The 15,173-nt window shown below is 33.8% G+C and overlaps 1 protein-coding gene across 1 annotated transcript in view; it reads right to left on the reverse strand.

Moving 5' to 3' along the window:
- KIFAP3 (kinesin associated protein 3) overlaps nt 1-15,173 on the reverse strand; it is a 150,405-nt gene that overhangs the window by 72,887 nt on the left and 62,345 nt on the right. Inside the window, exon 12 of the mRNA XM_058660626.1 lies at nt 4,886-4,986. Within this exon, the coding sequence (XP_058516609.1) occupies nt 4,886-4,986 (101 nt within the window). The remainder of the gene's footprint in view (nt 1-4,885; nt 4,987-15,173) is intronic.

Below are 15,173 nucleotides of genomic sequence, written 5' to 3' on the forward strand. Positions count from 1 at the left end.
TTAAAACTTCTCTTTGTGTTAGCTCCAGATGATTTTTGAGTTTCAGAAAGGATATAATTAACATGCAAAGCTCAACCATATTCTACTTCTACTACTTACTAATGAACAACTGGAAATCAGAATTAAAAACACAGTAGCACTAAAACTGTTGAGTAAAAGTCCAAGGAAAGTATTGATCTGTATGCTGAAAACAACAAAATGATAGCAGGTGAACGGGGATCATGCCCTTTCTTAGAGGGCAGTTTCTCAATCACAAATTATGCGACTAGTGAAAGTTCTTGATAAAGGATCATCAACACTGCAGAGTGCTCAAGAAAAAAAGGCTCATGTGGCAGGACAAAATAATTTTTACTTATTGCATATGTACGTCAATCTCGCTATCACCTGCCAATTAATTATATTATAAACAAAATTTGTGATAAAACTTATAATTAAAGATGTAGATGGTAGTCTTCTAATTAGTATGTTTTTCATAGTGTAATTCAAAACATATTTTTTCTATTTTTACTGAGAATAAGAAACTTCACAATAGTGAAAATCTGTTTCAATAATTCTTCAAAGGAAAGCAAATATTTATTGTTAATAAAAATTTTTACTTCAACTTAACCGTTGGAAGTATTTGAAGCTACCCTTAAAAATGGGATTGCAGGTAATTTATTTAGAAGGTAAGCATTTTATAAAAAGTAATTTCCAAGTTAAATCTTATACAGAAATAAGATAAGCATTTTAAAAAGTAATGGATGTTTCAAAAAATTTCTCAATAGCACCGCAAAACCAAAGGAAATTAAGAATAAATGCAAGTAGAATGTACTGTGATATGGAATTAATTTTTTATAATGAGAAAGAGAAACACTTCCGTTTTAATTGTAGCATTCAAATTTTAAAATAGTTCGGCTCAAACTCTACAGGTAATACTATAGGTTTAATTTGCTTGCTACCCATGGCACTTCAAAAGTGAGTGCAATCGCTGACAACTAGGAAATATTAAAATGAGATTTGTTCTATTTTAACTCTATCTATTGTCTTCTTTTACTAATTTAACAGGAAAGTACCAAAAAGGCTTCGGCCTGTGCAATGAAGAAGCAACAGTGTTCAATCAGACAAGTCCCATGTTGGGTATCAGATACCAAGACTCATGACTGAAATCACTGTGTCTAGACTCTCTGGCACCTGCCTTCACTTATTTACCAGTGACCAGAGGCCAACCCCCACAGCTCCCAGCATTCACATACAACTCACCCACCCCCACACCCCTGCCCAAACATCTTTGAATGATTATGCCAGAACTTAGCATGCCTCAGGAATCTCTTCTGACTGGCTACTCCCTAACTCTCCTGTTTGAAGTGATGTTCTGGTTTCTGAACTTCAGCAGATAATGGCAGGCAAGAGCAAAGAGGGCTGTCAGAAAGGACGTTTACCAGCGTTCAGCTAAAAGAGGCATGTAGATCAAAGACAGGCCCAATAGGACAACTACGGTGGAAAACATGTGGATTGCTACCAAGACGCTTGCACACTGCTCTTGGGTTAAAATATTAAATAACACTATGACGTCACTACCTAACCATGTATGCTGATTGGCCATTTTCTTACCAGTAAATACTTTTATATGCATCTGGATGGCATTTGCACCTATTTAAACAAAACATGCATCTTACAGGTCTAAGTAACAATGAACTGCTAATGTGAAATTTAAACTATTATTAGAATACAACCATTAACTCCTGCTTATCCCCAAGTATGCTTAAATCACCCATCTGCTGAAATCACTAAAGTCATGTAAGAAAAATGGCAGGACATGCCCATCCCCCACAAAATTTTAAGGATAATAACAATAGGGGAAGAAATTCATAATACATTGGCTAATTATAAGCATCAAGGAACAAAGAAGGAAAGCGATATAACATTGATACAGATTATGAGGAATGTTGTACATAAAATCACTTAGTTGGCATGTTAAACATTTTCTAAGAGAGGTTCCAATGACAGGTTAATTTTACAAAACACACAGAAGAAAAGTAGTATTTAAAATGGACTATGAATGGTTATAGACGACGCACACTACTTGATAGTCGATTAAGAGTATCTAAGTTTTGTACGGTGATTTGCAGTTTATAAAGCTCCTTTATATACATGTATTTCCTAAAACATAAAGAAGACACTCATATTAAACTTTTTGTTATCACTGAAAAATGATATTGAGCTACTACTGATTTCCCACCTTCAAAGTCATTTTAGGCTTCTCTTTGAAAAAGTCATGTGCAATACTTCAAGTCCTTTACTAAATAAAAATTAATGTGCATAATTTAAAAGAGAATAGAACATTATATTAACCATCAGATACTCCAATCCCATTTCTGGACTTCTTTAATAAGCAGATTAATCAGTTTTTGTCACAAATAAGTTTCATGCTTTACAGGCATTATAAACATTAAGTAACAAATATCTGTGAAAGGGACATGTGGTTTTTAACCTACAAAAGAAACTTGGAAACTTCATTTAGTTGTTTATTTACTTTGCATAATTTTTAAAAAATCTGTTACTGAGAGGCAATAAAGCTTTGTCAACTTATTCCTCAATTTGTTAAAACTGTGTACTGCTAGGTATAAGTTATAACTAAGATGGCAATTTAGGAGCAAACACATTTAAAAATATCATTTGGCTTTCTCAAAATACCTCCTCCTACTGCTGAAAGCTTCAGGAAACTCACATCACTTGGTAACATAACCTCACCATTATCATAATAGCTGTAATTGCATAAAGGAAAAAAAAGCCACAAAATTCTATCAATGACTTTCAGAAAATTTTGTTCATGAAATGTAGATGATGAATATATTAAAAACTCTGTGATGAATATATTAAAAACATCTGATTTCAGAAAACTGGCAAGGAAATATGTATAACTTTCCTGCAACGGTAAGGGAGAACTTTCTACTTCTAAACCTCTAACATACAATAATAAAAATGTCCAAAAAGTAACCCAAGAGGCTCTTGCTTCTGATGTGTTTATTTAAAATAGGAGGATAATTCCATATTCAAAATAACTCGCTTTCTTTTTTAATCCCTTCTTGATATGCATTCAATTTTCCTTTATTTATTCTCTTTACAATCTGTATCTGGACAAAAACAGCCAATCTAGGCAAGAATATTATCCTTCTTTGGCTGCTTTCCAATTCATATCCTGTAGAAAATGAAGTTCTGACACTAAATGGGATCAGAAAAGGAACACTCTTTGAAACTGCAAAGCAGAAACCTTAGAACATATGGTGCGAGACCGCAGTAAATCACCTGTAATCTCCCTCTGACATGGCTACTCTTTTATTGAGAACTTGTTTGACAAAGAGTTTGATTACACTTTGCATTGGCTACAGCCTGACACGTGTTATCTCTATAAGAAGCCCTGTTTTGTCAGAGAAGATGTGCTGCATATTTTTTTAAGGGATGTCTATTTCCTATAAACAAGCATTATCAGTTTGTTCCATATGTGAAATGCTAAGAAACCATTCTTTAGGTTTTAACAATTTTTAAATTCCTTTCAAAACTCAGGAGTAGCGAATTCAACTGAGCACTCTCTTACTAACTTGGAATGAATAGCATGGATGACCAGCCAAGAAACAGAAGTAATGGTATATTTTTACTGGTATATTTTACATGGTATATTATTTTTCAGGTAACACAGTCAGTAATTCATCTTAGGCTACGAAAGAAATCTCTATTAAGAGTCTTAAGGGAAAGATTTAAGTATGAATTAACATGCTTCTAGACCTTAAATCATATTATTTTTGCTGCATATTTTGCTATTTTGTATTACATATGTTGCAATTTTTACTTTATCTACTTTTAGATAACCATTTTATAAAAAATAATGTCACACTGAAAAGCAGCTCAATCAATTATCAAATGTTTAAATTGGCTTGATAATGATTAGTGAAACAATAGCAAATCTATAGATAAACATTCCTTACATTATGAGCATACATTATGTGTGTATATTTTTAGATCTATTTTTACATATGTGCTATGAAGACAAAAAATCTGATGAAATGCTTTACGATTAGAAATACAAACAATATAATTAATCACCAATGAATTAAAAGTCACATGATAAACTCAGAAAATATAACCTGGCATTGTTAAGGTATTATACACATTGATCTTCTTATGAATAATAAAAAACTTAATGTACCAATAGAAAAATGGACCTTAGAAAATGGGAAACATAATGTTAAGTCTTGTCAATATTTATAAAATGCAAACAAAGAGAACATCGCAACGTTACATCTTTTAGAGAAATGATAGGGTTTAGTAATATTAAAACTGAAATGCTAGTTGGAAATATATATTTATACCTTTTAAAAAGATGATTTAGTAAAATTGTGTCAAAGAGAAAAATATTCACACATTTTAAGATATTCTTTTTTAAAATTCCTAGTATAGAGAAATTAAGAGGTATAAATAAGCATTTATAACAGAATCTCCATTCTACACTAATATTCACACTATTTTTATTTGCCTGCATTTGCTTATGTATGTTTAAATGTGATAAATTGGAAAATGTTAACATTTTATTTAACAGTATTTAAATCATGGTACACTCAAACAGAATATTATACATTTCTTAGAAGTTTTAAAGACTATTCTATGCCATGAATAAACTAATGACCTATTAAATAAATAAGGCAATATGTAAAACAATATATGCAATATCATTCCAGTGTATTACCAGCTTTTAAGGATAAAGAAGGGAGTGCAGCACATGTCAAATGCTTCCTCTGCGTCTGGGATAACAAACACATTTGCATCTTTCTAAAGAAAACACCTGAGAAATCTAGACAGTAAAATGTATATATTTCTTAAATGCTTGTCTCAGAGCACTTAATCCACTTACCTGAGGTATACAATCAGTGTATGCAAACATTGATTTAAAGCGGTCATCCATGCTGATGTGGTAAAGAACACACATTGCTATTTGTTTGTAGTTTTCATTGCCTATGAATAAAAATCGTGGATATGATGATGTATATGATATAACATATTCAAATTAAAGCAATATAATTTTTGAACTACCAAATCAAGTCTTTATGTAAGCTTAACTTGCAAAATATTTTGAAATCCCTAATTTTAATCCTAAGGATACAGTACACTCCTATTATTGCTGAAACATCACTGATTTCCCAGACAATTTTTATTTTACACAGTGTATTTCTAAAAAAAAAAAAGAATCACAAACTCAAAATAATCATGGTCAGGAGTCAATTAAATTAAAGTATGTGAACGACAGTGATGATATATAAGAAACAGCAAACAAAAATATATTTGATTCCTTTGAATCAGAAATGGGAAACCACTGAAATGATGAAAAAAAGCTTAAAAATGTAATGGAAAAATACATGACAATATTAAAGGTTACAAGCAGAGCGAACGCAAGCCTAAGGCATGTCTCAGAATTTCTTTTTTAAGCTTAAAAAAAAATTACTTTCATTAATTTAATGCAGAGACAGAGAAAGAGAGAGAAAAATCTGTTTGCTGATTCACTTCTGAAAAGCCCATAGCAACCAAACTAAATCAAAGCGCTCCGCCTTCTGTGTGTCCCCAGGCGCTTCAGCATCTGCTGTCACCTGTCACCCAGGGTGCACCTGAGCGGGAAGCTGAATTGCAAGTGGAACCAGTAATGGAATCAGGCAACCGTCAAGGATGTGGGCATCCCAACGGCATCTTCACCACTGCTCAAATGCCTGCCTTCTTACATAACATCCAAGGTAAGATTATCCTAGTTTTTATATACTTTACAACTAAAACTCAAAAAGTAAGGCGCACTATAGATTTAAAAAAACAAATTGGGACTTTCCTATGTCTTTCACTTGCTTTCAGATAGAAAATATTTGAGAGAAAGTTTTATGACGTCAGAGTCAGTGACAAAACTGCAGCTAGAAAAGTTTTCCTAAAAATTTTACCTGAAGGGGCCAGTGCAATAGCTCAACTGGCTAATTCTTTACATCCAAGAGTCATATCCCATATTGCCGATTCATTTCCCAACTGCTACACTTCCCATCCAGCTCTCTGCTTATGGCCTGGGAAAGCACTGGAGGATGGTCCAAAGCTTTGGGACTCTGTACCTGTGTGAGAGACCTGGAAGACGCTCCTGGCTCCTGGTTTTGGATCAGCTAAGCTTCGGCCATTCGGGTCATTTCTTTCTCTCTGTCTCTGTGTAAATTTGTCTTTCTAATAAAAATAAATACATCTTAAAAATTTACCTACAAAAATAATATGCCTTTTGAAATTTCTGTGTGATTTGAAAAGCTTGAAGATACTGGGAATTAAATAGCAAGCACACAAAGTGAATTTCATTGATCAAAAAATTTTCCACTACTTTCAAACATATTCAGTATTTTTAACCTGTGTCCACACTAATACATTACTGAAATTACTAAAATTCTTACTGTTTGCAAAAGTTTTGTTTATGTTTTTATTTATTTGAAAGACACAGAGAGAGAGGAGTGAAGGAGAAAGAGATTAGGTGATTTACTCTCCAAATTTTCCCAAAATACCACAATGGTTAGGTGTTTGGCAAGTCTGAGTCAGGATCCAGGAATCTCCCAAGGACCTGAACCATCTCCCAGGCACATTAGCAGGGAGTTCAGATTTGAACCAGTGCTCCAATATGGAATAACAGAGTTACAAGCAGTACCATAATCATCTGTGGCATAATGCCTGCCGCATATTTAATGTTTGTTTTTAAAACTGCTTCACTGATTTTTTTTCACATGTCACGAATATCTTCCCAAGATAGTCAGAAATGCTTTAGAGTATATAAGCTTTGATATTCTTACAAAGTTTAGCATAGCTATGGAAACTGTTCAATGCGTATCTGCTATGCCTATTCTGAATCTCCAAATGTGCGAACTGAGGAAATAAATCTAATCAAATATAAAAATAATTTCTGCAGGAGTTTCAGTTTTTGGAAGTGTTCTGAGGTATTAACAGGGTCTTTAAAATTACTTATTTTAATTTTTATTTGCAAAGCAAAAGAGGAGACAGACAAACAGTCAGATAGAGATCTCTTTCTTTTACTGCGTCTCACTGCAACTGTCCACAGCAGCTAGGGCTGGTCCCAAGAGGAGTCAGTAGCTCAGAACTCCATCCAGGCAAGGACTAACGAAGGAAACAGAAGCAGGATGCGGACCCAGCTATTCCAACAAGGGCTGCAGGTATCCCAAGTAGTATCTTAACTGCTCTTGTCAAGTACCCACCCCAGGCATCTTTTTAAAGTAAAAGTAATCATAACAATAATCACTATCATAATAATAGTGACCCTCTGCCTCCTAACTATACTTTTTACTTTGTTATTATTTGATATATTTTCACCTAATATAAGTTAAAATAAGGCAGTGGTCTTTCATTGCATAATTCACTGCATTATCTCCAATCAGAAGAATGGTAACTAGTACAAAGCAGGTACTTAATAAAAAAAAAACCCCTGTTTGTTGACTAATAAAGATAATTTATTAGGTTTTTGTTATATAGTCAGAGCCATACTACACATATTGGTTCTTTAATCCAATCTGTCAAAGAGGTCTTAAGATTTCCGCTTCAAATGAGGAACCTAAAAAAGATGCTTACCAGACAGACAATCTTGTAAACGGCTGAGCAGGCATTTAAACATGAGCTTTTTAAATTAAAATTCATTACCAGGTTTCAACACAATATCTTTTCAAACATTTTAATATCATAAGGTGAAACATTTTACTAAGAAATTTATTACCATGCAGTGTAAATAACATATATAATGATATATGATGGAGTAAATCATGCTTTAAACATAGAATTCATTTTAATTTGGGTCTGGAAATTATTCTATTTTTAGAATTGTTTTTGGTGAAGCCTATTTCCTTTTGCTTGTACACAGTAATAAGAACAATTTGTTGCAAACAAAAACAATGAAATACTTTACATTTGTCAGATGAAACACTTAAAAAATTTTCACTTTAAGATCTATGGATTCACTAACTTAAGTATTTGTAATGGAACATATGCAGGAAATACATCAGATGTATTGAAATAGTATTACTTATTCAATCCATTTTCTACTTGTTTTTAAATATCATTCAACTTACAGGATATTTGTAGGATACAGACAGATATATATGGCCAAGTTCCTGTCTCTTATTGTTTGAGAAGAACAAAACAGAATTAGAGTTAGAGACAAGCTTATATAAGGATAATGACCACTGCTTTACACATAAAACACAGGAGAGAGATGTAACAAGAAAGTAATACTTAAAATTGCAAAATAAAGACTAGAAGAGCAGAAAGAATGGTAAAAATATATTTATACTGAATATTTGGGTGTGAAAATTGCGTGGGAAAATACGATGCAAATATTATGAAGTCGCTTCCAGTAAGAGAAAAGTAGAAGCAAACTAGGTGGTCCAAAACTCAACATTTTATTCTTGAGATCAAAGCAATTTAAATATAGGAGATACATTAATTAATTAATTAATTAATTAATTTCAATGCTGGATTTTAATAAATCACACTTCTGCACCTGTCGAAGGCACACATATTTTACTACTTCAAAGCATAGTCATCACAGGGAAACATACATAGGTTTTCATGATATGCAGATGAAAATGGTAAATCGCAATGTTATTCCTCAAGTATCAATCAACTCTTAGATTCTAGTCCAACGGCACTTTATAGTATCCGGTACCCTCATCTCCCACACCCTGGAACTGAGGCATTTTAAAATTTTATCAAATGGGGTCTAAGAACAAATTCACATTCTGAAAGCAAGTCTTATTTTTCTGCTAGTCCAGTTATATTCTTTCATATAGCTGTGGGTATGGTCTAATTCTACATAATCACCTGAGGAAAATTTATTTATGTAATGGATTCCAAGTCATGACACAACAGTAAACAGAAATTAACACTCAATAAAAATAATATTTCCACAGCAAAATAAATGATCACATTAAAATACAATTTGGGACAGGAATGAAAAAGACTATTATTCTAGGGTCTAGCAAAGTCTGTCTGTTGGTGTTGTGAAAGGATTTTAGCTAACAATAGTCCCAGGAAGTAAACCATAAAGTAAAAATATTTAAGAGATATATACTCCATACAAAGGGTAACCAGTAAGGTCCTCTGCAATTAATCATTTAAATATTTCCTAAAGGCCAATTCAGGATGAAACACAGTATGTGAAGAGTCCTAAAATAAGAAAAAAAAATCCCGAGTAGATGAATACCATTTTAAGAAACACTTTTAGCAATAATATTTTATAGTCCTTTTACACAGAAAACTTAAACGTGCAGTTTCAAAAAGGAGGACATTTCATTTTGTAGCCAGTCCTCATTCTTCTCATGTGCCTCTTCTTTTTTCTTAAAAAAGAAGCTCCTTACAGTTTTCTCACACATTCCCAGTTTTCTAAATCTGTCAGGCTTCTACAAATACATTACCAGTTTCCCATAATCGTTACCTAAAATGATCAGTGTATATAAAAGTTTGTTGAATACCAAAGGACTGAAGGAAATAGATTCTAGGGACACAAGTTAGGGACATTGAATTTAGTATCACAAAGCTTTAACAGAAAGTAAAGAGATTAAACAATCATACTGTTTCCCTTTGTTCTTTTTTTTTTTTAAGATTTATTATTTTATTTTTATTACAAAGTCAGATATACTGAGAGGAGGAGAGACAGAGAGGAAGTGGAGCTGCCAGGATTAGAACCAGTGGCCATATGGGATCAAGGCGAGGGCCTTAGCCACTAGGCCACGCCGCCAAGCCCTGTTTCCCTTTGTTCTATGTTCAGCATACAGTTTATCATTTAGCCCTTGCAATTAAAAGAAGGCAGCTGTTGCCTTTGTGTAAGAGATGAGGTGATGACATTAATATTATGACTTTTTCCACAAGAACAGAGCTCTGAATCTGGTGCTCAAGTCTATAAAGCTCCTGTGTGTACTTTCTCGTAAGCCTTCTAGGAGGCAGCAGGAAGTGTGAAATAATTCATTCCAAATAAATAAATGTAAGTATCAATGCAATTCTTTAAGGCCCTAATGTTGAATTTCTAGGATCTGATCAGTTGTATCTGGAACTCTGGTGGAAAGGGGGAGAAGACTGGTAGTGGAGAAGGACTAGCCATGCAGAAACGCTCTGGGATACTTCTACTCCTAAGATACAGCAGCTTCCAACGGATGACGGGACTTCTAGACAGGGCCAAGCTGCACTACCTCCTAAGTCTCTCTGGACAATAGACATCTGGCACCCTAAGTTCTGACACTTACTCTACATTGGACAGTAACTGCTATTACTTAGTGATTTTATGGGTAAAACAAGATGATAAATACTTCAAACTAGGGTGGTATAAGCAGTGTGATATTGTGATTACAAGGCTGTGAGAACAGAGTGCTTGGGTTACACTTTTCATTCTGCCATTAACTCGATGGCTTTGTGAAAGTTAAATCTTGTGCTTCAGTTTCTTCTGTAAAAATAGGGTAAGCTGTATCTGTCTCAAAAGGTTGCTACGGGAGAATTAAGTAAGAAATTCTGGTAAAGCAATTAGCACTAAGTCTGATACATACTAACACCAATAAACAGCATGCATTATTCATTCTGAATATTTTATGTTGATTAATAGTATTACTGTATGATACACATATGTATATGGTATGTAGATTTTATTTTGCATTTTTCTACCTTCAGGTTTTGAACTCTAGTTAGAAGTACAGAAGCTAGCCAAGATTTCTCTGAGATGAGGTGGACATAGGATTCAGAGGAACATTCTGCACTTGTGATTGAGCCATTTGTCCTTCCCTAGTCATTTTCTTATAAAGCTGTGCTATCCCTAAAATAAGAGCTTAGGAAGCTCATCTTATACCCAAGACTCCACTTAGTGACCTATATCTAAGAATTACTTGTCATCATTCTCTCATTCTTGTGAACTTATATCTTTTTTAATGGGAACAAAAAAACTTTGAAGAGAGCAAGCACCCTTTCTCCTCTCACCAGTCTACACACACACACACACACACACACACACCGAATCTTTTTTTTTTTTTTGCCTCTCCATTTTGCAATGGAGCTGAAATCACTCCAAGAATAGGGATGGTCACGGAAGTAATGGGTTACCAAGTATGTCAGACTTGACGGTGAAGTCTGAGAACACCGAAGGCAAATTCCATATTAGCCACCCTATTTCATTTACTTTTGAACTACACATCCCAGAGAAATAAAACATACATGAGCAGAGGTGTTTCCTCAATGTTTGAACTGAGCAGAAATGAACAAAAGCAACTGCAATGCAACTGGTGTTGCACCAGAAACTCTTTTTCCCTTGAAGAAAGTGTGTGAAAGCAGGTGATGACAGATCTAAGGGACTGTCATACTCAGAGGTCTTCCTAACCCAAGTTGCTGATTTGTATTCTGGATTTTGTCTGACACAGAATTCTCCCAGAATCCAAACAACTGTCAGACTGACACAGACAAATGCCTATAAAATTATTTCCCCCTTTTGTATTTAGCTAGGAAGTTAAAAAGCATATAAGCTACCATTTTTCCTTTTATTCTGAAAGATGTGAAGATTGTATAAATGTTCTTGTTATCATATTTAATGATTCCAGGTCACATGCTACTGTTACAAGTCATATATTTCCTTTCCCTCTAAAGAACTGCAACATATGAACAAAGACATGTAAATCGTGTTATTTACTGAATTAAGATCCGTGGAGCCTGTATGAATTTATGGCACTTCGCACACATCTGAGATGAACAAACAATTGAATAAAGCGTTTTAGTACAAAAGCAAAAATTGGGGGTAGGTGGGTGGAAAGATGTCTGGAAATAACCTGCATTCATCTATCCAAACACAGCTTCACACGGAGAGTAAAGGCTCTTAGGTAGCCCATACTTGTTATTATTACTTAAAGGTTAATATGCAGATCACACAGTAATAAACAGCTATTAGAGAATAAATGGTCCAAGTAAAATTAAGAGCTTATCCTTTCCTTAAAGCTGATAGCCTTCATTCACTGGGAAAACAGATCCTTGAGTTCTTAAAAAAAGACACCTCAAGAAAAAAAAATTATGAATTCCTTTAAGAAATAGGGTTTGGAGGGGACAATTTTCCTGTAAGAATTCATGACCAGAAGCCATAAACTCTAGCTAAGCAGCTATGATTCCTCTGCATCCTAAAAATGGCAGGGATTTCAAAAGGCTCTTTTAAGTCTTCTACACACATCAGTTATTCCTTAATGGTGTCCCAAGTAAAAACAGGCTGCCAACAGTTGGGATGCTGGCACCGCACCAAAGGCTCCGGCGAATTTTGAGCAGAACAGTGAAAGGGTGGAATATTTTAAGAACTGGCTTCTTAATGATGGAGGCGGATTAGTCAAATCTGCTCCAGTAATAAGGGCAGAGTGGAAAAAAACGGCCTTGTCATTATGATTCCTTTGGCATTTATGGTAATAAACATGAATCATGATGAACTTACTGACTATTAAATGCCGAGGTCATAAGTACTTCAACAGGATTTCCACAGGAATTCACCGTTAATTAGCTACATCATTATTTGAAAGTGTTACTGAATTATCTTAGCATTTGTACAGCCATTCCCTGAAAATTGGTCATTCCCAGCTGAAGGCACTTAATGCCTTAACAAACTGGTCATTAACTCTAATAACTGATTTTGTGGGAGTTATTGTACTTATAAAGGGCATTCTAGAGTTTATAAGAAACACTGCTCTTTTTTTTCTTTTTAAATAAATTTACAGCTGTAATTCACTGGGAGCAGCTGAAGGAGAAAAAAAAAAAATCAGCTTTCGGGTTGCTCTCACAATCTATTTTCTACCAAATTAAAGGGCATAACATGCTGATAGGTTTTGAATTTTAAAATGTCTAGTTTTTTTTTTTAAATTTCTGAAGTGATTAGGAAAAACACGTTCCAGCTACTAATTCTGTAAGGCACTTGGGATCATCCTTTCACAGGTCAGTCAAGAAGAAATGTAAGTTTTGAACACTAGAACTCCAACACAGATTTCCTCTTAGCAACAGACCCAACTCAGCACAACGATTTGTGAAAAAGAGTGAGAACACAAGTTATGGGTCACGTTATTAGTCAGTCTCGTTCCCTTCTACATCCCATGTCTGTTCAAAGCTGAGTACTGCCTTTGAAGTCACAAAGCCTTTATGAAAAGATAAGAGAAGTGGGAATGAAAGTACACCTATATTAGAATAGCCCACCATTAGGGTAATATATTACCCTAGAAATCTGTATGAGTACAATATGCTTCAATAATAACAGCTGTCTTTAAGTAAACTATTGAGTTAGGACCCTTAAGGCCCTAACACAACATAATTAAAATGTCATGGGCAAAACCCAACATTTAAAAGATAGTTTCAACAATAACACAATATATGTTGACTATAATACTGTAGCAACACAGGGAAAATCTATCGGGGGGTGGAAGTTTTGGGGGGAAATCCTGATCTATACGAAATTGTACAACAAAATTCAAAAATTCGAACCAAAAATATAACAAAAAATATGTTAAACATATATGGAGGGTATATTCAAACATCTTTGATAAATGTTTCTATATAATTTTATTCTTAACTTACCGCGCATATATTGTAAATGGTATACAAACCCAGTACAATTAGATAAACAAATTTTGACAGATAAAATTTTTGCATTATAAATACACTAAATGGTCTTATGCTTTATAATAGATTTGTCTTCAGTCAACTCTAATAAAGACTTGAAGTGAACAGTGAAACTCCAATAGTTTTTAACCGAGTGTTAAGAGGAAACATGACAGAATTTATAGATTACAACGGTTGGTATGAAAACATCAAATGAAAGAGTAGTTCTGTGATATGATGGCATATGGATAAGTGATTTCTGTATCCAATTAATTCTAACATTATGAGAAATAAATTGTAAACTTACTACTGATTCAAACTCTTTACATCAATAGCTATCCACTAAATGATTATTTCAATGGATTTTTATTCTTTCTAAATAAACTGTACTTATAGCCATGTAACGTTTTTTTCAATACATCTTCGACTATCTTCACTTTATCTGTAGAATTATTTTACCGCAGCCAAAAATATGATAGGTTTATGTAATAAGCCCTACAAAATATGCATAGCTGGGGTATAAATGACAAAGAAGAAAAAGTTCTTAACAATGACTGCTTTTTAGCCCATAAGTCCACATCGTAGACTTAATATGCTTTGGCCAAATTTTACCATCCAGAAATGGAGACACCCCAGGCAATATTCACACACACAGTATTGAAACCAGCTGGTGATAGAAAAATCTTAAGAAAAAAGGCTTCTTGATTTAATTGGGAAAACAGGAGGAAGCATAAATTTTACTGCCATTAATAACTTCAAGCAATCATGATATAGCTCTGCCTTACCCTGACGGCAAGACATGTGCTTTCTGTTAAAGTGTTTCCCACATCTGACCCCTATTGTTTGCTCACTTGATCAGGTAAGAAAATGTTAAATTTATTTATAGGATAAATGAGGCCTATTAAAATTGAGAAAAAATGCTGCAGTCTATAAGGAACTGCCTTCTGAAGCTGATGTATGAAATTCCCTAACAGTTTGGAAATAAATAGACCAAACTAAGTTTTTTTTTAATCTACTTGATTTAAAAACATATCATAAGGACCAGTTTCAAAAAATTCAAAATATCTCTGTACTTATCAAGCATACTATTTTTTCTAATTTTTAATAGGTCAGACAAAGCCATTCATACAATATTATTCTCAAAACAATGACAAGCTACACTAAATTATATTGCTAATATACAATGAAAAAAATGAATTTAGCACTATGGGAGAATTTCAAAGGTGTTTAAAACTTTGTCAGTTTTATTTTAAGGACATATGACAGAATGGTCAAAGGAAACAACCCTTAATTTATGTATGATCAAAGTTAAGAGCCCAACAGTATCTGTTCAGGCAATCTCCTACAATAAGGGAAATCAGACTTGTCTAAACCGGAAGAAATCAAGCATTTATCACTTAACTCTTGACCTGGTCTGATTTCCTACACACTGATGAAATCTTTCTACAGTCCTTAAAATGCCCTGAACCCAGATTACCTGAATGTAATCCAGACAAAAATGAATCAAGTGCCATTTTCAACACTCAAAACAAACTCTA

This window comes from Ochotona princeps, chromosome 2, assembly GCF_030435755.1.
Source record: "Ochotona princeps isolate mOchPri1 chromosome 2, mOchPri1.hap1, whole genome shotgun sequence".
Taxonomy (NCBI): Eukaryota; Metazoa; Chordata; class Mammalia; order Lagomorpha; family Ochotonidae; genus Ochotona; species Ochotona princeps.